This window comes from Astatotilapia calliptera, chromosome 4 (assembly GCF_900246225.1).
Source record: "Astatotilapia calliptera chromosome 4, fAstCal1.2, whole genome shotgun sequence".
Taxonomy (NCBI): Eukaryota; Metazoa; Chordata; class Actinopteri; order Cichliformes; family Cichlidae; genus Astatotilapia; species Astatotilapia calliptera.
Window position 1 is genome coordinate 12,145,090 of NC_039305.1, and position 23,260 is coordinate 12,168,349.

A 23,260-nucleotide genomic window follows, 5' to 3' on the forward strand; every position below is an offset into this window, starting at 1 on the left:
TTGTTTAAGGATACTTCAACACAAAGGCTGGAAGAGCCAGAGATCAAACCATCAACCTTCTGATTAGTAAACAAAACCACTATATCTTGATTCACTACTACTGTGTACATTTCAAAAAAAACAACAACAACACATCCATCATATCAATCTTTATTTAAACAATTTGATATCATAATACAATGGGCTTAACCACCGTACAATAGTAAAACCCATTATCCGAACACATGCCATACAGAATCTGAAATAAATAGGACCTTATTGCCAAATGTCAATATCCACAAAGTGGTAGGCAAAATTGTCATCTATACAAGCTATACACCAACTATAGAACCAATTTAAGTAACAGGCTCCTATTGTGCCCCAAGTGGCATCAAATGATCAACTAACAATGAATACAAGTCTTTGTGTGAGCCTTTAGGGTGCAAATTGGTGACGCTGAGGAATTAAAGATATGTAAGTGAGGGGATGCAGAGCCAAATATGTAAAAATGTAAGTATTGCCAAAATAACATTATAGTTGTTGTTATTAATGCACCATAACTCCAGATAAAACTGAGGGAAAAAAAAAAAATCCTTGAGTCAGTTTTAAGCAGTTTGATTTGTATGAGCCAAAAATGACACCCATCAATAATTAATAGCTGCTAACTCCTAACATGTCACAATGAGGTAATAAGCCTGGAACGACACAAAAAAAAAAAAAAAAATCAATACATTAAATATTATAAAAAGGCAATACTGTTCTCTTGAAAAAACGTCAGTGGACGTCTGCAGAGGAATACACTCGACAGCAGCAGAAACCTGTAAATTCAGGTTTAACCCAGAGGGGAGAACAAGCTGATATTTCCACAAGCACTCCAGACATCAGCCAGTAACAAGAGGAACAACTGCAGCACGGCTACATGGCTTTAAACAGTCAACATTCATTTCGGTCATTCTTCAATTTAAACACATGCAAGAAAAAAATAAAATAAAATCATACAGGAAAATTTCACTTTAAAGTATACTGTGAGATAAATTAGTTAATGTGAACATATCCCTTTTTAAATATAGAAAAATCTAAACAGAAATTAGTTTAACTGTGCAATGCAATGAAACAGAAAAGGAAGGAAAGTTCAAAGGAAGCTGTGGTCTCTCATAGACCAGTTGTCAAGGATGAGTCTTCATATGAACTGTGGAATCACCTAGGTAACCGTGCCAGTTCAAAGTTGACATCTTAAGGTCAAAACATTGCAGTGACATTCATTCAAGCACAGTGCAGTACAGCTTTAGGCACAAGCAAGAAGAGAATGTGGTAGGAACACACACCAGTCAGCCACAACATTAAAACCACTAAAAGCTGATGTGAAAAATGATGATCACCTGGTTACGAAGCACTGTTCTGCTGCAAAGCCCCAGGTACTAAGCTTAACCTCATGGTATATCACTCCCTGATGGTAGTGCCCTTCCTGCTGGAGGAGAACACACCCAGCCACACTCCAAAACAGCTCCTAAACTGCCTGAGAAAGAGTATAAGGCATTGATCTCCAGAGTCCCCAGCTCCCAAACTTACTGAACATCTGTGTGGGAGGCACCAGAAACATCTGCTTCCCGTGCTCCCCAGACACCACAGCTGCTCCAGAAGCCCACCAGGTCCATGCCCCGATGGGTATATACACAATATAGGAAAGTGCTTTCAATGCTTTTTTGGCTGACTGGTGCAAATGACTGCACCTACTCACAGATGCACTTAGAGCTGCAAAACAGACACAAGCCTCTCTTGCACACACCGAGCTAAAAAATTCACACATCACTCCAGCTCTGTTTTCATTCACTCACACACTTACACACACATACACACACACACACACACACACACACACACATACACACCCTCTGTGTTCCCAGACTGTGTTGAGGAGATAAGAGTTTCTTTAGAGCTTTCTCTGGCTTGAGGAGCTCCTCAATCACACACTCAAAGGCAGCATGCCCGGTGGAGACAGGGCTCTGGATGGTGTCATGGAAGTCAAGGTGCTGGGGTCCAATCCATTAACAGTGCTGCAGATGTCAAAAGACATACTCAACATTAGCAAAGATATACACACAGCCGGGGCATCCGATTTTAACATCAAACTAAATAACAGAAGGACAAACAGACAGGGAAAGGAGAAAAGCACATGCTAAAAGACTTACGTTTTGTCGAAGTAGGTAGCATGTAGTGAGTGAGAGAAATTGGTGGCATTGCTGTTGAGAAGCATGCTTTTGTCTGTGGAGTAGTTTTTTCTTGCTGCCTGGTCTTTGGCAAAGTTCCTACAGGCAGCAAGTTTCGACTCCAAAGCCTAATGACAAAACAGGAAATCTCAAATTAGCATCATCATAATTATCTTTCCTTTTAGCGTCGCTGAAAAGACTTGCTCCTCAGTGCAACATGTGCAGAGCTGTTAAAATGTAAAGCCAAAACAGTAAAGTGAGTAACACCTACCCCGACTTTTCTCAGAAGGTCGCCAACAATGTTAAGAGCTGAGATTCTTGCAGAGGGAGTCAGAGACGAGTTACCGCAGCCGTTGGTCAGTGCTAGGACATATAAGCCAGAGTTAACTCATATTACAACTTTTACTCAAACAAGAGGAAAATGGAGTAGGAATAATTCTAACCTTTGGGACTGATAAAAGAGTGCTCTATATTCTTTCCTACAGGTGTTGCTGGGAGGGATAAAGAGGCTTGTACAGCTGAATCAATCTTGTCTATGTCTAAAGTGGGTGAGCTGGGTGCTGACATCCTGTCTGTGGTCCTTTCGCGCACTGCCAGCTCCTGCCTCAGGTCTAAAGAAGGAAAACAAAAAAGAGAGAAAGTTAAGAAACACCGGCTCTTGCACAAATGATGCACGGCCCAGAAAGGGGAAGAATTCATTTATGTGGGCTTTATCTTTACCTCGTGCTTCATCTTTCAACCGCTGCACAGATACAAGGAGAGACTCTTTCTCATCCAGTTCACTCTCCAGAAAGGCATTCCTTTCAATTGCCTGGTTCAAACGGGTCTCAAAGTCTTCAAGAGACACTATTGTAGCCCTACAAAAACAGTGATAAGTATTTTATGAGTGCTGACATGTTTGAGGTAAATGCTAGAATACAAACAGAATTTGCACATTGCACGTCATTCTCACCTTTTTGCTCTCTCGAGGTCATCGTTGGCCTGTTCAAGCTCTCGGACATATTTATGGAGTTGATCCTTGATGCTGCGAGTCTGTCCCAGGTCGTCCTCTAGCAAAGAGATCTGTTTATAACTCTGGGCATATTGCTGCTCCAGCTTTTCCTGGAAGACATGGAAAATGTGCAGATAAGAGAATAGTGAGTCTATAAAGAGAAACAAGGACAACAAAGATGCTACTTGATGAGGAATCTAGTTTAAAAATAACGTTTTATCCACTACAAAGATCAGCATCAGTCAGAACGAATCTCAGGACGGTCACAAGGTTTCAAAGAACATCGTTGTCCGACAGTTGTTAAAGGAAGGCATAATTTATGAGCTCTCTGGTGTAGTTGTACAGTACAGTCACCAATGTGCATAACCAAACAAGCACACTGAAACCAGTGTTCATGTCTACTGTGATAAGAACTAGGCTTGCCTTGCAGTTTTCTATTTTCTTCTTCTTTATCCTGACATCCTATTAAGAAGTGCTGGAGGATTACCTAAGAAAACCCAGATTAACACCTACCATACAAATGAGGCATTAGACCTTGTGTGCAGGATCCAACAAAGATCAGATAACCTCTTAGGTAATCACAAATGACTTTATTAGTGTTCTAGCCAAAGGTAAACGCTAAATGAAGATCAAAAAGGCCCGTTACCTTGAGGTTGGAAACCTCATTCTTTAGCCTCTCGTTTTCACTCTGTAGGTCTCGAAGACGTTGTTCAGCTTGACCAAGTTGTGCCTCCAACTCAGCTTCCAGTTCTCTGCTCCCCTCCTGGAACTCCTGCAACTCCTCTTGGGCTTCATGGCAACTAAATGGCAAAAATACAGAGAGAGTGGGTAAAACCATAAACGGTCATTGTGATAAAAGCTTTCCTGTTCATCGTCCCCCATTCAGTTCTGCACAGCTAACCGGCTGAATGACTGTGCCTATGAGCTCTAGAAAACTGACAGACCTTTGTCCTGCAAGCTGAGCCAAGCCAAGCATGTTCTAGCAGCTTTCTACCCCACTAATGGCCAGAAATAAACCTGTATGAAAGCCAGTTACAGGTTCGTATTTGTAGTCTGGCCTCTGTCAAAGAGGAAATAAGGGTTCAGCTCAGCATTGTCGAGTTAAGCATTCTAAATATACAGCTCTGAAGAGACAGCTGAACTGTGACAGTAGCTGGTTCAAAAATAGGTGAGAAGAACAGGCATGCTGCCATGCATCTCCAGAGTGGAACAGGTTAAAGGTCACAAGCAGGGAAAAAAAACAGGAGGATAAAAGTTATGAAACAGGATGTTTTTACACACTAAATATTGCATAAAATAGTAATTATTTGTAAATGCATTTATGTAAAGGTAGAAAAGAGAGGAAAAGGCTTCTTAATACAATTTATTTTTCTCCTGCCGAGCTGACACTTGGTAACACTGGTCAGCTGACTCTGTGCTGGGATAATGCCTTCACAGTGGCTCCACAGAGCACTGAAATGCATGAATCAGTTGTTGTGTGTTCGACACATACCAGCATCACACATGGTGCTTGATCAGCAAACACAGGGCCCTGTAACATAACTATGTAACCCTAATAGATTAAATTGGCCAATAGTATTCCATACATCAGAATGAAAAAAAAAGTTCTATTAATGATAATGATAAACAATGTTGCGGTTGCCTTGTAAATAAACTCAAAATAAAAAGTTTAAAAATATCACTTCAGTGGAAGGATATTCTGAGAAAATGCATGCCCTAAAAACTGCAACACACTATGGCAAATCTACTTGAAGCCACTTTTCTTTCCATGCACTGATGTTTTTTTCCACCATGTGCCCACAGGAATGTCTCAAAGTAAGCAGGACTTTAACCCCTGCTGTGCACTTTTACACTTCTTCTCATAGACTGTACGTCCACAAATAGGAAAGGAAGACAAAACAAATGTCAAATGACACTCTTAAGTGACACTAATGCCCATCCTGTGGCCTGTGTCATTTCCTATTGAGTAAACCATGAAGTTTGTCAGTGCTGATTTCATTACTCTTTTCTGGCCATTTGCCTTATACGGCTAAACACAGCCTGTGTGGAAACTTTTGGCACAAAGTTATTATGTAATCACATCTTTCAAAACTACTGCGCAAACCACATAGTCAGCAAAACAAAGCAGCTGCTTATTATGCAAGGATGAGCATCTACTGTCCCTAAAAGCTGTCTTTCATCTTATGCTATATTTGAAGAATCGCTGTCATTCGATTTCCAACTCCGCTTTCTTTCAAGACAGTATGTTATGTAACCTAATTTTGGCTTAATATCAAACTGAAATGAAAAACTCACACAGGCCTGTTCTTTGAAGAAATGAAGCCATACACACCAACTCATACCATAAATAAATTCAGGCATGCATTGCTGTCAGATGCGACACAAATGCCACCTACCTTTTCTTATATTTGAGGGCTTGGGACTTCCAGTAATCAACCTCCTCATCCTTTGACGAAAATTTGGGAATCATCTCTGTGTCCATGTCAGGGCAACCTGAGGATTGAAGGCACATTTGTATTACATTTACAGATTTTTTCAGTTAGATTAGAATTAGTAAACGGACAGCTCAGCAGTTTTGCCATTTGCATCCTCTGACATGTTAAATCAAGCGGAGCACATTCCGTTCTTATCTCAGAGCAGAGCCACCATCAAACATTCTCCTCATTCATCACTGGAGAAGAAAGGCCCTATCTCAGCGACAGACCATCCTGACCGCGTAACCCTGTGGGATGAGGTCGTCCATCCTCAGTTACTCATAAATCAACAATGCTAAGAACCCCCCCCCAACTTAAGTACAGTTTGAAGCAATTACTTCCAAATACCACAAATAATTGATAATAACGTGTGCTCAGTGTGCCAATGCCTTTATATACCTGGGAAATCTTCAGTGTTATGTGCATTAAATTATTAAGTTTTAACCTCTTAGCTCGCTCAACTCATGCAACCTCAACATGACGAGTTCATTTGCTAAAAAGATCAACATGTGAGTCCAGTTCTTACATTTTTCGCAAGTGGGTACGTTTTTCATCTTCCTTCCTGTTTGCAGAGTTACCACTTTAACAGACAGTCGTTCCTCTTTTCTGGTGAGCAATTCAACTCTGATGTATATGGACCTACGCAGCTGTTGTCAGGGAATCATTAAACACATCTGGAAAGAGCTGCTGTTGGCTTCATGTGTGGGTCTGGTGAAACAGCTGCCAAAACCAGCACTACCACTGCTGTAGCCCCGGGAATATTTATAATCTGGCCCTGGATTTTAAGGATTTCCTGCAGATAGGACCAGCAGCAAGTGGACATGACACAGGAAAACCCTGAGCTGAAATCAAATGTGCTCTGATTTTTGTGTAAACTGCCTCGACAAAAGTCTCCTATAAAATAAATAAATAAAGAGAATCTAGTGGCTTGCTTGGCTTGGGCCTGGGTGTTGCTTCTAAGTCTAGACTCAGAGAGATGATGACTTTGACTGCAGTTTCCTTTACAGCATTCCTCAGAGATGCCGTCATGAACAGCTTCCCGTCTATAAGACCCTCACGTGTCAGCGCGCTGCAGACCATAATAACAAGGGGGTAACAGAAAGTAAGGGAAATTTTTCAAAGCTTCCTCTGACAAAACATGCTGGATGTCAGGAGACCAGACACAACACTCTAGGGAAGTACCTAAAAAGTTTCTTTTGATTTACTAGACAAAGATCAAACACTACACATCTCTCTCAATGCTAGGATACAGAGGCTTGAAAGGGATCTGGTGCTTTCTGCTAAATCTTGTAGCCCATCAAAGCCCTACACAGAACAATAACCCAAAGTCATATCCTGTACCAGGTAAAAGCAGAGACAGTCAGAACAGGATAGGCTCCTGTTATTTTTCATTTCCTTTGGATAGCTCTCTGGTTCATCCCTGGATCTGTTTGTCTATTGCAACAACACCGCTACAGACATGGCCCGAATCCAGCAAAGATCTGGAAATTACAGACAAGGGAAGGCAAGTAAAGAGAGTGCTTCCTTTTCCACATTTGTGTCTCTGTTGATGCTGACAAAGTCACTTTTCCCCCCTCCTGTACAGAAAAATCCTACATTTTTCTTCAGATTCCTTCTTGAAGTTTTGCTGGTTTGTATAGCTTTATAGGGTGTGGTGGCACAACCCCTGCCCTGGGTCCATATTTTGGTCTCCATGTTATGGATTAGCCCACCATACAGACAAACATGTTTAATGAGACAAAAAAAAAAGCGTAAGATTCAATAAAAAGCATGAGACCAAGAACCTCTTATCGATTATGTGACGGCTGGTATTGATCTCAAATGTATCAAAAGGTCTAATTCAGCCCAGCAGCTACAGGCTGTGATTTAACGACGCTGATGATTTTTAGACGTTTGAACGTGTCGGTATCTGATAGTGGGAGGTATGACCGCACAGAGGCTCGGGCTCACGCCAAAAACTGTCGGCTCGCTCTCGCGTTACAAGTAAAAATGCAGCACACAGAACGAGCGGGATTTAAAGGTGTATGAAGCAAACATTTAAGGTGACACTTCTCGATATTTATCCCGAAATAACCATATAATCTTCGTAACGTTTAGGAGAGTAAAATCTAAAAAACACACACACACAAATGCCTCGACAGCTGGTTACACGGACAGGTCAAACACTAAAAAACGCGTTAGAGGTCAAATTTAAGAGATTTAAACGGCTACCTGCTCATGTCAAGTCGGTCTACTGTTGTCTTCCGTAGCAGCGAGTCGATTTCCAGCCGGTAAAACACCCAACGATAAGCAGAGCTCCTCTTTGCCGGGCCTCGGGTGATACTGACGTTTCCCAATGAGGTAACTGAGCTCTGTTTAGGAAATTGCCAACGCGTCTCCCGGAACCAACGTAAATCCTGACAGGGGCGTACGTGATGACGTGATTTCACGTTACATCACACGTAGGCCTGCTCCTGAAATAGATCTTCGCGATTTAACCACACCACACCCTTTTTTCGGACTGAACCTCCACTAAACAATAACTTTTTTTTTTCTATTCCATGAAATGTCGTCAAATAAATAGGCATGATTATCAAACCCCTGCCTATCAAATAATTCAAGAAGAAAAAACAACAAAAAGGGCAAATATCAAACATAAAAAAATAAATAAATTAAAAAACTTAAGTAAATAGCATGTAAAGAAAAAATTGTTCTTTTTCACACAAACTACATAAATGACTGTTAAGCTTAAAGCAATCTCAAACTTACAGTACATGGACAAATATCATTGATTATCATGAAACGAACTAACAAATATATAAGATAACAAATATATGTGATAAAGATATCTTTGATGCTTCGTCAGCTTTATTTGTAAAACTGCTTAGTACTGTGATACCTTAGATTGGCCTCTTGTACACCAAGTGATGTGGCCTTTTTTTAAATCTCAAATTATTATTATTTATAACATTTATGTGAACTGTGGTGATACAAGAGAACGGAATACCAAATTGGGACAAGACAGTTCAAGAAACCTTTTTAATTTGAAATCATATATCTATGTTCGTCTTGATAGGATGTACCTTTGAAATAGGTCTAGGTGACAGGCCTAGGTGGTGTGACCCACTACAATGGTCCTGATTTCTCAAGTGGCACCTTGGGAAAATGAATTGTGTTCCTGATGGATAAATATTGAAAATCTTTGAAGAATACTCATAAAAAGCCCCATATGACAACTGAAACTGGAACAAAACACGCAAACCAAAACTTCACAACCAGGGGAACCAGTCAGTCACGTCACTGTTCCCACTGGCAACAGGACCTGTTTTACATAGCAGCTCGTCTCTCCACCTCAGGGAGGATTCTGATTTGCCTCCACTCCAGGTGTAGGTGAGGGAGAGTCAGGGAACAGGAATCGGAAATGACTATTCAAAACAAAAGCAACCTTGAAAATTGTCTTAAAAAGCACTGTACGTGATTTTAAGGGCTTTTGTAGTGCCCTGTCATAACACACGTGGTCTTACGTAATATGCTGTAAACAGATGTTACATATATACAAAGGAATTTTTAACTAACACTGGTAAATTAAGTTAATTGAGGGTTATACCATCATGGTTAAATGTTTTACATAATCTTATAGTCCGAGTTGCCTTTGAAACATTTACATTAGTATTTCATTCTTTGCTTGTTAAACACAGAATACTAACAGGACTTGTTAAGGGCCCCTGGATCCAACCTGGGGTGGATTTCTTACTTGCCTCTATGTTGTGACCTACCTGCCTTACTCATCTCGATCATGGAGGTGGCACATTTGTGCCAAAGGAATGGAAAAGTTCCAGCAGGGATAAATGCAGTTCTGGAAATTGTCTAAGAATAGACTATGCCTGATTTTCAGACTCTATAGATGTGCCTATAATTTTTAGAGTATATAATTTATTTAATATTTATGTACTAGTGTGTCCAATTGTTAAAGATTGCCACACTAAGTAATCCCTGCTGCTACAGATTCCTGACCTCTTTTACCATGCAGCTTTCCCCTCTACCCCAGTGGGGAATTCCCTCATGACAGGTTACCCAATTCCAATGACAACATAAATAATTCATTTCTACACTCAAATACAGCACATATGAACACTTTAGAAAATAGTGCCCAAAATGTAAGACTGTAAGAAAACAATGTGTAAAACTGTTCTTTAAAACATAACATCTTTGTTCATTCACAGATTTTGTTTTAAATTGTAGAACACTTGTTAAAAACATAGATAAAAAAACAAGAGCTTTTCTGCCATTGTCATCTATTACTTAATTGCTTTAATATGGTATGAATAATCAATCAGTAGGAAAAGGTGTAAAACCTATGAAAGCACAACTGAAAGTCCAAAAGTTTATGCCACTTATCTGTGAGCTTTTTAAAATGTTTTTGTTAAACCCCCAAAAACAAATCTAAGAAAATATCGGTTTTCTACGGTCGTTGGTTTTCTCCGGGAGATAACAGACCATTCATGACCCTAGTCGGGCATGATGAACACTAGAGGTCGCTAAAATTTAACTCCAAACAAAAGTTGATCAGTTGCTTTTCAGTTTTTTTTAAAAGCGTGTAAAAACAAGTATCAAATTGTATAGATATCTAATTAAAATAATTACATTCATAAACTGTCAGTTTTTCTGATGACAGCTCGTTGGGGACGCTTTTTATCTACAATAAGTCAAATATTAATTTGTAATCTTTGTTGAAGCCATTTCTTTGTTATGGAAAAAATATTAAAATAATCATAAAGAATAGCAGTGGTTATTTCTAGAACTTTGTGTATATGATTTGGCATTTATCAAGACAAGATTGTTGATTCTTGCTGTCCTGTGAACATCATCGGCGTGGTGACGTTTATTTGTTTGCCGTTTTCGCGGTCGCCTCGTGATTGAGAATATCGCCAGGTAAACTCGTGACAGTTTTTAATGTTTTATTGTTCAAGTGCAATAAGCCTGTGTTTAAGGTGACCTCACAAATGTTGCAGATTATATATTCAGTGTTTATTTGCTGGTTTGTCGGTAGCGGCTCATGAAAAGCAAGTTTGCCACACATCTTTTTCACCGTCACCAGTTAATCTGAAACACCGGTGTTCCAGATTAACTGGATTTGGTCGAACAGATGTGTGGCAGACTTGCTTTTCAAGAGCTGCTACCGACAAATCAGCAAAAAACAAAAAAAAAAAAAACAAAACAAAAAACAAAAACGGCAAAGATATCATCTGTGACCCTTGTGAGGTTAACTCAAACACACCCCGTCAGTCTTGATGCTGTTGAACAACAAAATGTTTAAAAATATTGCGAGTTTACCTGGTGATATTCTCATGCACAGCGCGATCGCGAAAACAGCAAACAATTAACACCACGCCGATGTTGTTCACAGGACAGCAAGAGTAGACGATCGGGAGAATCGAGTCGTCGTTATCGTCCCCCTCGTACGTTTTATTATTCTGATTTCAGCGTTTTAACTTCTCAACTAAAGCGTGCAGTTTACTTTGTGTGAACTAACATGGACTCGAATCAACCAGCGCCACCTCTGGCCAAGTGCCATAGCCTACAGCCAAATCAACTTGTGACACATCTGCAGCTGGCTCTATCACCACTTTGAATTCTTTTCATGCACAATACACTTGTAACAAAAGAAAACCCGTTGAACTACATGAAATGCAGTTTTGCTTATTTTGAGCTTATCATACGCTTGAAGATTCCAAAATCAGCACTGCTTTTGTTTATATCATTTCACAGCAAAAACATTTGTATTCAACAAATATATTACAGATTGTTTGACTACTGTTGTCACAACACATTCTGTCAGCACAGTCAGCATTCATATGTCTATCCCTATTGTGGAATATATTTTCAATTACCTTTCCCAGGTATGTCGTGCCAGTGGTGAGAGAAGCTCAGGTGCAGAAACTGATCAGTGTGTAAGATAACCAAATTGATACCATTAGACGGAAACACCTTGAATGGGTTACTTAAACATCACTGGGTGAAATGTCACATTGATGCACCAACAGAAAACGTATAGTTCAGGTAACCTGCATGCCTTTGCACTTTAAAGAGACTGGAGCCCCTAAAGGACACATGAAAATATAGACTGATTCACAGATAAGGCTTTTGCACAGAAAACTACATTACCTGCACATTTGAACATGTTTAATTGCGTCACTCAACAGCCTGACGTCAGATGAATGACTCTGACAATCTAATTTTTCCTGCAGATTGAATGTACCTTCTGTGTAAATTGGTACCATGCAGTGTTTGTGGACTTCCCCTGTAAAGAAGGCGACTACAAATGTGTGCATGCCAAATAAACATGGGGGGGGGGGGGGGGGGGAAGATCCCTGTGGTCTTTGCTTAATGACTGTTTTTAGTGTTGACAATCTACATTGCTGGCATTACATCTTTCAACATGTCTGTGGGTGAATTTGAATGCACTAGGTGTAAGTGCAGCCACTCAGTCTCTACTCAATGTGACCATATGCAGGTGCAGATGTGTCACAAGTTAATCTAGTAGTAGGCTATGGCACTTAGCCACAGGTGGCAGCAGTGGACTGACGCTCCATTGGAGACTGGTCCAGCTGCTATGTGATAGTGGATCTGCTACAAATTGAAGATCATATGCAAGCCCTTAACCCTTGCATTATGTTTTAAAAAAAAAAAAAAAAAAAAAAAAAAATTATTTTGTTGCGGGTCATTTTGACCCGTAGTGAGTAAATCCACTCAGAATTGTCAAAAAAACTGCAATAAAACAATAGCAACTTTATTTTCCATTACATAAACATGTAGGACAGACATACAACAGTTTGACTTTACATAACTATTTTTAGGAACAATTTGGTAAAGGTTTTTCCTTCCTACAAACACATTTCTTTTGAACTTGCCCGATGTTCTCGGTTTTTCAATGTTCAACATTTTCAATTTTGTCCACATGATGGACAGAATGTAACTGTGTGCTTTCTGCAGATGTACTTCTTGCATTTCTCACAAAAAGTGGTTGTTTTAAAACATGAATCTTCCTAACTTAGATTTAAAACAAAAAATTTCTATGTCTAGTCCAGACTCAAAAACAGATGACAAACCAATCGACACGCCTGAGCCACTCACTTTCTTAAATCCACTCACTCTCACTGGCTCTGTTTATTACTAATCACTGTGTAACTGCCATCTCCTTACAAATGTTTACTGGATTAACCACACTTATACAGACTGTCTATAACTACCAACATAGTCTTATTTTTCCAAGGCGTATTTCATTGTTATGGAAAAAGAGAATATTAAAATCACGATGACCAATTGGAGTGGTGATTCCTATTACTTTGTGTATGTAATTTAACATTTTTTTGTTTTAACAGATGTAGGCCAAAAATAAATACATGATATCATTTCATTAATGTCAAAGGTTTGCATGACGCACAAACAGACAATTGAAAGGTACAGAGGTGGCGCTGGTTGATTCGAGTCCATGTTAGTGCACACAAAGTAAACTGCACGCTTTAGTCGTGAAGCAAAAACGCTGAAAGCGGAATAATAAAACATAGGAGGGGGACGTTTCCCCAGCAAGAGGAAAATACTACTAAAATTTATACATACACCTGTAGTCAACCATTTTTTTTACATTTGCCAACCTAATTCAGTAAATGCACAAAGAGAATTTAGAAATGTAATTATTGTCAAGAGTGAACAAGCACTGATAGTGTAATCTACAGCTGTGGCCAAACGTTTAGAGAATGAGAAGTGTTGTTTATTTACAAAGTTTGCTGTTTCAGTGATAGTTGTAAATCACTTCAAACAGAGGTGATCCAGTAATGCTGCACTAATGAATTAGACTAACTATTCACTTTAGCTAAAGTTATTAAGTTAGCTAAAGAGTTGGGATGCTGTGTAAGACATAAATAAAGCTAAAATACAAAGGTTTGGGCCCCGTTTTGCATATTTCCCTACTGTAGGGGTCTCTGCAAGCATACAGAGGGGGTACAAGATGACAACTTTGGAATTCTACTAGAAACAGTCGATCATATTTGTTTGTCAAAGCTGAATTCAGGGCAAACTACGCTAAATTAGCGTTTTTAGCTAACAGCTACAATAAGCATAAAAGTTACTGTACGGCTATTATTTGTTAACATGACGCTTGTTCTTATACATGTAATACATTTATTACCAACCTGAGAGTTTATCCGCTGGTCATTCGACATGACGAATGACTTCTGAAGTCTTAATTCAGCTCAAGACGCTGTAGATTCCCGTCAGTAACACTTTCGGTCCGCTAGTAAAACTTAGTTCTATTAATCTGCGCTTGAACCGGATGTAAGTTCCAAAAAACTGAATTTTGGAACTGAAATTGAATTGTAGAACTGAAACTGAATGGTGAGAAGTGAAACTGAAATTATTCGAGAGCTGAATTTTTAAAGGATAAAATGCAGTTTCAATTTAGTGATGATCATTTTCAAACCATAAATTCAATTTCAAATTAGACTAATTCAAATTCAGTTTTCAAAAGCATTCATTCAAGTTACAATTCAGATTCAATCTGAGCAATTCAAATTCAAATTGAACTTATTCAAATTCAGTTTCTGATGGCACAGATTTCTGCCCATACTCAGGTTTTTATAATCAGCAACCAACTGAAACCCACGACACGCAACGATACTGCTGTCACTAGGGCTTCCTAAATGAGACTGCATTTGCCTGGTAGTGGTGATTTATTCACACTGGCACTTCAGACAAATTAAGGTAACGTGAAAAACAAGATTACTAAACATCCAGTGTGCTGTAATCTCTCTACCAGACATCAGGCGAAATGATGTGTGGTTGCTCTCCATTACAACTCAGTCATCAACATGCTGGTGACCATCAAATGCTGAGCCCTGTCTTCTGATGTGTTACAGCCATAAAGACACCAGAAGCCCTCAAGTTTCTTACAGCAGACAACCCACACGAAGAACTGACACAGGAGCATCATATAGCGGCACTGGTGCAGTTCACAAGTCCAGTATTAAAAAACAACCCCCCCAAAAAAGGCTGATTTCCTGCCAAAACCTTTGACTTCTCCACAGAACGGTTTTGTCTTCAAATAGGCTCCAAGTCTGGTTAACAGAGTTTTGAATGTTTAAAGCAATGTGGTTTTTGTTATGATATTTTGATACCACGGTAAGCATTTACAGGATATTGTTTTATACAGGAAAACTGTTACTCAATAAGGCCGATCTACTAGTTGTTTTTCTCTTTCTCTGTGACCCAAGAATTAATGTGTAGGACTCACAAGCTGGTACCTGAAGGTCAAAAACACCACAGAGATGAGACCACTTCCTTACTCCCATCCTCCCTTTTTCTTTATCTCCTGGAAAAGGCTCGTTAAAGGCTAGGTGGTTCGTTTCAGAATTCACTGATGAAAGAACTCTGTATTCTATGTCTAGGAGTGTATTTTGCTGGGATGATCATAAATTATAGCTGAACTGATAAACTACACACAGGATACTTCTTGGCTCACAAGGCAGGAAGACGTTTCCTTATTTGGTCTGTACCGGTTTGAACTGGGAAAGCTGACACACGAACCTTTTTTCATCTATATAAACTGCTGTGTATCAAATAAACCTTTGAGTCGATTTGGGAAGACAACCTGAAGCAGTCTGTGTTTCCTTGTTCTCCCAAGCTGCTCCCGACGTCGTAACTAACCCAGCTGAATGGCATACCTGAGTGTTACTTTAAATAATTAGGAATCTTATAAGGAAAGGACAGAACTCTGCTTATCGCTCACGCCACGGAGGAAACCCGGGAAGGCAATTTCCTTCAATCTTGGTGTCAGAAGTGGGATTACTGACAGAAGGTAAATATGCGTCTTTCATATTTATATAAAGACCTATTATACCTCTCTCAGTGATCGATCCATAAAAAAACGGGATATGCTGACGAAGTTTCACTTAGTGATCCAGAGAGATACACTGACTGACTTCCTCAGTCCCCGAATAAAGAAACGGGATATGCTGACGAAGTTTCACTTAGTGATCCAGAGAGATACACTGACTGACTTCCTCAGTCCCCGAATAAAGTAGATTAACCCTTGTGACCCGCTAGAGTTGTGGCTTTCCAAATTAACACTATCAAACAATTTTATGTTAAATTACTATGAATTAATGTGCTTCTCGTTTTTCTTTTATATAAAATGTTATAAATAAATCAGTTATAATCAAGTGGAAAGACAACACATTTATACGTAAAAAATAATAATAATAATAATAATTAATTGTTTAATTTTTCTTTAAAAAAAAAAAAAAAAAACACGGGTCTCAAGGGTTAAAAGCAGTAAATTAAAAGCAGAAAGACACAGGGAGTTGCCTGTTGTTTTGCGAGGAGTTGCTCGCTAAGTGAGAGTTGCTCACCCAAACAAAAATTGCTAGCAATAAATTTAAAGTGACCTCAGCTGTGCCGCAGCGAAAATACTAACCTAAATCCTCCTAGCGTGTAAACCCCTCTGGAAATCACTGAACATGGGTCAGAATTATTCAAAGACCACAGACAGGTCCGATAAAAAAATCTAAAGTACCTGTAAAACCAAAAATTAATAAAATACAAAATAAAGTCTCAAATAACGGCTCAGTACAACTCCCATTTCCGGTTACGTGTAACCTACGTCCGCGAATCGGTGAAGACGTCCATGATCACGTATCCAGAACATGCGGGAGTGCTTATGTGACTGACTTTGTTTACAACTTAAGAAGTTCAATGCATTCTAATTTCTTTTCGGAGCCTTATCCCGAACGATTATCGCCAGAAAACAGGTCAGTAGAAATGTTGAATATCATTTGTGATAAGAAAAGTAGTCTGCTTAAAAAGTCCTGTAGAAAATATATGATAGAATGCCGCGACGTGATGCATCAAATGTTACCGCTATGGACAAAAGGAGGGTAAATAATGACAAAGTCGCCGATTTCTTTAAGAATCTAAAGAAATTCCTGCTAACAATGTCCAGAGACAAAAGTGACTTAAATGCAGTAACTATGTGTAAACAGAAGCCTGATGAATCTATCCTAGTATTCATAAAACGCTTTATGCACTGTTGGACAAGCTAGAGGTGCAAATTCAGCTCAGTTTTCCAGCAGCCGCAGACACCCAAAGCAAAAATGAATTTGTGTATTTAATTTAACATAAAGGGTGAAATGTTTGCTGACACTGATAACAGCTTATGTTTTCTCTGCCCTATGTACCGACATGATGGAGAAGGAACATCCTCTGTGTCAGCTGGACCCTCAGCAGAGAATGAACTCAACATCCTTTTTGTCCGGTACTCTATGTCACACACTGTGCCAAAAAAAAAAAAAAAAAAAAAAAAACGTGTACAGACGCCACTACCAGGTAATCCCATGACTGGGAGCCACACTTTTGTTTCTCTCACACTGTTCAACAACATGATAACTGCTCACACAAGTGAAGGTCAAACAGTGATTTTGTCACATAACTCAGACATAGGTTATGATATAACTACACCATGTCGTCACATAGATCTAACCTATCCTATCCACTGTACTATTTCTGCAGTTACATTGCCAGCTGAATACCAGAATATGACATTGTGGTCTAAAAGTGAGAATGATATAGGATTTATTGACTGTACACTTTATCACGTACACCTATTAAAACACAACAAGCAGTATATGTCAAGCAGCATCCCATTTCCACGGAAAAAGCCGCAGCCCTAGATGTCATGATAGGAGATTTATTGACTACAGGAGTAATAAAGCCCACACTCCTGTCAATCCTGTGCCAAAGCCTAACAAACCTGGCGTATGGCGTTTCATACAAGACTTAAGGCAAATTAATGCAGTCAACATTCCTCTGCCACCTCTCGTTTCAGATGTTCACAGCATATTGACATGCATTGCATACACATTTTACCGTGGTGGATTTATGCTCCGCTCCTTTTTCTCATGAAGACACACAGCCGTTATTTGCATTCACACATAGAAATAAGCAGTACACTTGGACTCGTTTGCCCCAAGGCATGATAGACGGCTCTGCTGCTTTCTCAATGGTGCTTCACTCCTCCAGGGCTGCACCCTGATCCACATGTGGATGACCTCCTCCTCTGTGCTGAAAGTGAAAAACTGTGTCAAACTGCTACACACATGCTTCTCCAGCACCTCCAAAAGACTGGCCACAAAGCATCAGCAAAGAAAATGCAGTATTGTCAGACTTCTGTTCAATATTTGGGATTCACACTGTCTCACGGAAAACGTTCCATGACTGCAGACAGGGTCAAAGCTGTGACCTCCGTCCCTCGTCCCACTACACAGGAGGAAATGTCGTCCTTCTTAGGCATGGTGAACTATTGCAGACAGTGGATACCAGACTGTTCTTTTCATGACCACATTCTGCGTGACTGTTGTAAAAAAGACAAGCCTCCTCGAATACTGTGGTCCACAGAAATGACTGCCTCTTTCAATGCATTACAGGGAGTGCTGACCTCCGCCACTCAAAGGTGCTGCCTGAATTGTTCAGGAATGCCGGCCTGCCTGAGGGCAGTAGCAGCTTGCTCTATCATGATAAGGGACTGCGGGAAGCTCACACTCTCACATGACACTATTCTACACACCAATCACCAGGTCACGACCATTCTAGCAAACATAACTAAACAGCATATGCAAATCTCACTATAAAAGCGAGCAGCACACCTGATTCGCCAGCACATTTATTGATCCTATGCTGTGTTCTTCTGACCGACAGGATGGCTCAGACAGGCTTGACGATCATGACTGCATGACACGTATACAGGAATCCACAGCACAACGTCCAGATTTAGAGCAAACACCTATCCCAGACTCAGCCACGGTTTATGTGGACGGGTCCTGTTCAAGGCCGAGTGACAACTCATTTCTTTGTGGCTATTCAGTGGTAACAGTGCCTGACATCATACTAGAGGCTCACTCATTACCATTTCACTCAGCACAAAAAGCAGAGCTCATGGCTTTAATACGCGCCTGTGAGCTACATTTGGATAAGCATGTGACGATTTACACAGACAGCCGCTATGCATTTGGCGTTGTGCATGACTTTGGCACATTGTGGAGACAGAGAGGATTTAGATCTGCTGATGGAAAATAAATTGCTAAATTCTGATTTTGTTCAAAGACTTTTTCAGGCTATACAGCTGCCATCGGCCATTGCAGTTGTAAAAACGAAAGGACACAGTACAGCTGACACAGACGAAGCAACAGGTAATGCCTTAGCAGACGTGACAGCCAAGGCTGCAGCTGCATCACAGCTCCCACCGCTGCAGGAAGTATTATCTGTGCCCCTACAGCTGCCACTTGTTACACTCCCAGACTATTTAGACACAAATGTTGATTTAAAATTCATACAAGAGCAAGCCTCTGCATGTGATTACACCTATTGGGAGAATAATGACTGTACCTTAGATGACGGAGATGGCTTATACAAAATCTTAAGGGTTTGATTGCCCTCCCATATTCCCTGCTGCCAGTCCTTGCCCGACATTTTCACTGTGTGAGTCATGTCGGACAAAGAGGGGTAATAGGGGCAATAAAATCAAGATTTGTAATTGAGAAAACATCACATGCAGTAAAAAGCATATTAGCAACCTGCCTAACATGTGCACGAACTAATGTAGGAAAATCAAAAGCAAAACATCAGCATTTACCACAACCAGATTTTCCATTTCATACATTACAAATTGATTTTATACATATGCCAGCACAAGGAAGCATCAAGTACTTACTGGTAATAGTGGATCAATTTAGTAAATGAGTAGAAGCTTATCCAACCTCAAAAGAAACTGCAGAAGTAGTCTGTCAAAAGTTGAGCAATGAAATAATACCCAGATTCGGAATACCTCACCAAATTAACAGTGATAGAGGATCTTCATTCACATGAGAAGTAATTAAAAAATGTGCTAAAACTTTAATGACCTGGGTCAAATTACTTACTCAAGTCCTGTGTGAGATTAGAATGACTCAATCTGCAGTAACCAAATTATTTCCATTTGAAATAAGACTATTTCCAAGACCATGGTCAGCTTCCAGAGGGGCACTGCTAGTAGAAGGTGATGTATATTGCATTGTCCACTGATGTTCACAACCTGGTAGAAAAACTGAATAATAACTATCAGAAAGTTTGTCTCTCTCAGCTTTTCCCCTCCACAGTTCCACCAGTGGAGACAAGGAGACGCATGTTGGAGAAGCCACTAAAACCAAGGACACTCTGGGAGGCCGCGTTTTCCAGCCCCCAGGCTTTACTGGCAGTGACGAAGAACCAGCATCCTCACAGACGGACAACCTCAGTGGATTCATGCCAGCAGGGTTAAGACCAGCCCAATCGGACCATCTCAGGCGTCGGATCAAGCAGACGACATCTCCGGCGAGCCAGCGCCCGGAACTAGAGCAAATAAACACACGGGTAGATGACATCTCCGGCGAGCCAGCGCCAGGATCCAATTTACACACACACACACAATCACTGATTAAGACACAACGTCTGAAAGAACAACAACAAGGTACTCAAACATCCAGCAGGAACAGAAAGCCAAAAGTACCACATGATGTCTAACCTGATAAAGCCAGACTCATTTCATCCTGATAATGGAGAAAATGAAATGCCCATTGTCATCATACGACGCTTATTCAATGTCTCTCGAACCTGGGACCAGGCCAGGAGACAACTGAAGAACTGTTTTTCTTATATACTTTCTTATATATTTAGGTTATTTATTATATCTATCGCATTAACCTTAGGATTTCTCTTTGCTATTTTGTATTGTAAACTGCAACCATGTTCACATTTCTGCAGGTCATATTTTGCTGACTATACCTCATGCTCCATTTTGCAAGACACCTACTTAATGCACTCCTCACGTTCCCTAAAATCAGTAAATAGCAACATAGACGCCACTAATAAACCATCTTATGCGCCCTCTAGAACAGGAGCTAACGCCTGGTATGAAAATGCCAGAACAGCCGCTCGTGATTTAGGAAACAGTAACTGTTATGTCTGTTCAAAGGCTAATCCAGAACAGGTAGGATACCCCATATCCGGTTTCCCCCTCACTGAGGGACTAGAGAAAATCGGCAGAGATAATGCTCTCTTTAAAGACGCTTTACAGTTGACTCTGAGCCCTCTCGACTGCCTACTTAGACACACACACACACCAACTAACCCTGAGACTCCATTAGGCGAATTATTGAAGTTATCTAATGACACCGCAGGGACCTGCGCCCCAATGAAACGCCCTAAGAATAGGTTAAAGCCCTCACTGCCCTTAGGACAGATCCCTCTCCATTTTAATACTAGTATGATATGTCTGCGCAGACTAAAGTTAACTGGCCCAGACACACACATAGATTATACAAAGGATAACTACACATTTTTCTCTGACTCCCCAGGTGCACGCTGTAATGAGACATGGCTAGCTGTCTCTGTGGCTGAAGTTGTATCATATCTGGAGGAACACACACACAGTTCAAGTTCGAGCAGAGAATCGATCGTTGTTCCCCCAGAAGGTGTATTAAATGATACTGACTGGGGGGAGTTAGTTAAATCACACATGGTCACGCGCCTAACTAGACCAATCCCACATGCTTATTGGTTGTGCAATAATACTCTTAGATTAGCTTTACCTGTTAATTGGACCGGTACCTGTGGTTTAGTAACCGTTGATGTATGCTGTACTTTCATTCCCAATAACACCGCTCCTAACGGTTCATTCACACAAGCTATGAATAAACTTGAAGCATTGCAGATAGAACTAATTGCCAATACAGGTCACGGTCAGTGGCTACATAAGTGGCTACAGGACACGTTTGGAAGATGGAAGAAACTAATTGTAGCCTTTGTAACCGTTGCAGCAGGTTTTTGATGATTATTGTCTGTTGTGTGATACCATGTATACGCTCTCGGAATTTTTGATATTAAGCTTGCTCGAAGGACCAGTTACAGTTATGATTTGTTTCACATTTATGATTTATCTTTATATTATGTTATTACATTCTGTCTTTATACTATGTTATCATTACATGATAAAAGGGGAGAACTGTTATGATATTTTGATACCACGGTAAGCATTTACAGGATATTGTTTTATACAGGAAAACTGTTACTCAATAAGGCCGATCTACTAGTTGTTTTTCTCTTTCTCTGTGACCCAAGAATTAATGTGTAAGACTCACAAGCTGGTACCTGAAGGTCAAAAACACCACAGAGATGAGACCACTTCCTTACTCCCATCCTCCCTTTTTCTTTATCTCCTGGAAAAGGCTCGTTAAAGGCTAGGTGGTTTGTTTCAGAATTCACTGATGAAAGAACTCTGTATTCTATGTCTAGGAGTGTATTTTGCTGGGATGATCATAAATTATAGCTGAACTGATAAACTACACACAGGATACTTCTTGGCTCACAAGGCAGGAAGACGTTTCCTTATTTGGTCTGTACCGGTTTGAACTGGGAAAGCTGACACACGAACCTTTTTTCATCTATATAAACTGCTGTGTATCAAATAAACCTTTGAGTCGATTTGGGAAGACAACCTGAAGCAGTCTGTGTTTCCTTGTTCTCCCAAGCTGCTCCCGACGTCGTAACTAACCCAGCTGAATGGCATACCTGAGTGTTACTTTAAATAATTAGGAATCTTATAAGGAAAGGACAGAACTCTGCTTATCGCTCACGCCACGGAGGAAACCCGGGAAGGCAATTTCCTTCAGTTTTCAAGAAGCAGACAGAACAAATTAAGGTTTAAAAGCCCACTGAGCCCAAGCTCCATAAGTAGCAAACCCATTCCCTAACTAGTCTCAACCCTAGTCTTCAGACAGATACTTGTGGTGGGTACTTATGCACTGATTCCACCAGAGCCAAAAGGCAACCAGAAACTGGCAACCTTCTGGTAACCAGGGAAGTGCTCCCAAGACACTTTCTTTAGCCACGTTCTCCATTGCAATAAAGTGAAAACAAGCTGGTTGATCTCCTATTGAGATCAGCCCCTTCAACCTACAAGAGGAGCTTGGCTCATGTCTAATATAGTATACAAATACAGGCCATTTACTCAGTAATAGATACAAAAGGCTTTTGACAAAAATCTTTGAAAACCCAACAAAATAAGGACTACAGCCAGAGTCCTCAAAAGCAGAAATATTGACAAACGCTAAAATGACAAGTCAAATTGGTCATTATCAGTAAATAACACTCAAACCTTAACGAATGAATTGAAGACACAAGCGGAGACACCAGGTATACCGATCCACACAAGAGCTTGACTGAAACAAACCAGCACCAATTCTAAACTAAACCACCAGCCCCACCAAAGAAAGTTGATGTCACACCAACTGAGAATAGACAGCAGTGAACACATGATCCAGCTTTTAAAGACTGAAGGCTCAGGTGAACTGGATTAACTGATGACCATCTAATTTCAGCTAATTACCCTCCAGAGTTTGAAGAGTGGGAGGGGCTCCACACTGAGGTTCATTTATACATAAAACTAACAGAATTAAGTTCTCCTCCCAGTGTATTAAAAACCATATTTTTATTGAGCTCATTTGTCATTTCTTTAATCAAGTACTTTTCATAGTTTTGATTCTTATTCATCTTATAATGGCAGTATT

At 40.2% G+C, this 23,260-nt stretch overlaps 2 protein-coding genes across 4 annotated transcripts; one reads left to right on the forward strand and one right to left on the reverse strand.

The window, feature by feature from the left end:
* Window positions 1-134: 134 nt before the first annotated feature.
* ndel1b (nudE neurodevelopment protein 1-like 1b) lies at window positions 135-22,971 on the reverse strand. 2 transcript variants are annotated; one of them, XM_026164780.1, is made up of 9 exons: window positions 22,849-22,971; window positions 5,574-5,670; window positions 3,824-3,977; window positions 3,139-3,287; window positions 2,907-3,043; window positions 2,630-2,797; window positions 2,458-2,549; window positions 2,169-2,314; window positions 135-2,033 (listed from the first exon to the last, which is right to left on the reverse strand). In XM_026164780.1, exons 2-9 carry the CDS (start codon window positions 5,657-5,659, stop codon window positions 1,943-1,945), a joined length of 1,023 nt encoding a protein of 340 aa, XP_026020565.1. In that variant the 5' UTR covers window positions 5,660-5,670; window positions 22,849-22,971; the 3' UTR covers window positions 135-1,942. The 2 variants fall into 2 exon arrangements, with proteins under 2 accessions (XP_026020565.1, XP_026020564.1); XM_026164779.1 differs by lacking the exon at window positions 22,849-22,971 and adding an exon at window positions 7,863-8,078.
* LOC113020640 (uncharacterized) lies at window positions 15,949-21,747 on the forward strand. Of its 2 annotated transcripts, none has more exons than XR_003272210.1 (2): window positions 15,949-16,435; window positions 16,878-16,976. XR_003272210.1 is itself a non-coding variant. In XM_026164778.1 (2 exons), the coding sequence occupies exon 2, from the start codon at window positions 20,206-20,208 to the stop codon at window positions 21,520-21,522; it is 1,317 nt and encodes a 438-aa protein (XP_026020563.1). In that variant the 5' UTR covers window positions 15,949-16,435; window positions 19,798-20,205; the 3' UTR covers window positions 21,523-21,747. The 2 variants fall into 2 exon arrangements, 1 of the variants encoding a protein (XP_026020563.1); XM_026164778.1 differs by lacking the exon at window positions 16,878-16,976 and adding an exon at window positions 19,798-21,747.
* Window positions 22,972-23,260: the final 289 nt, after the last annotated feature.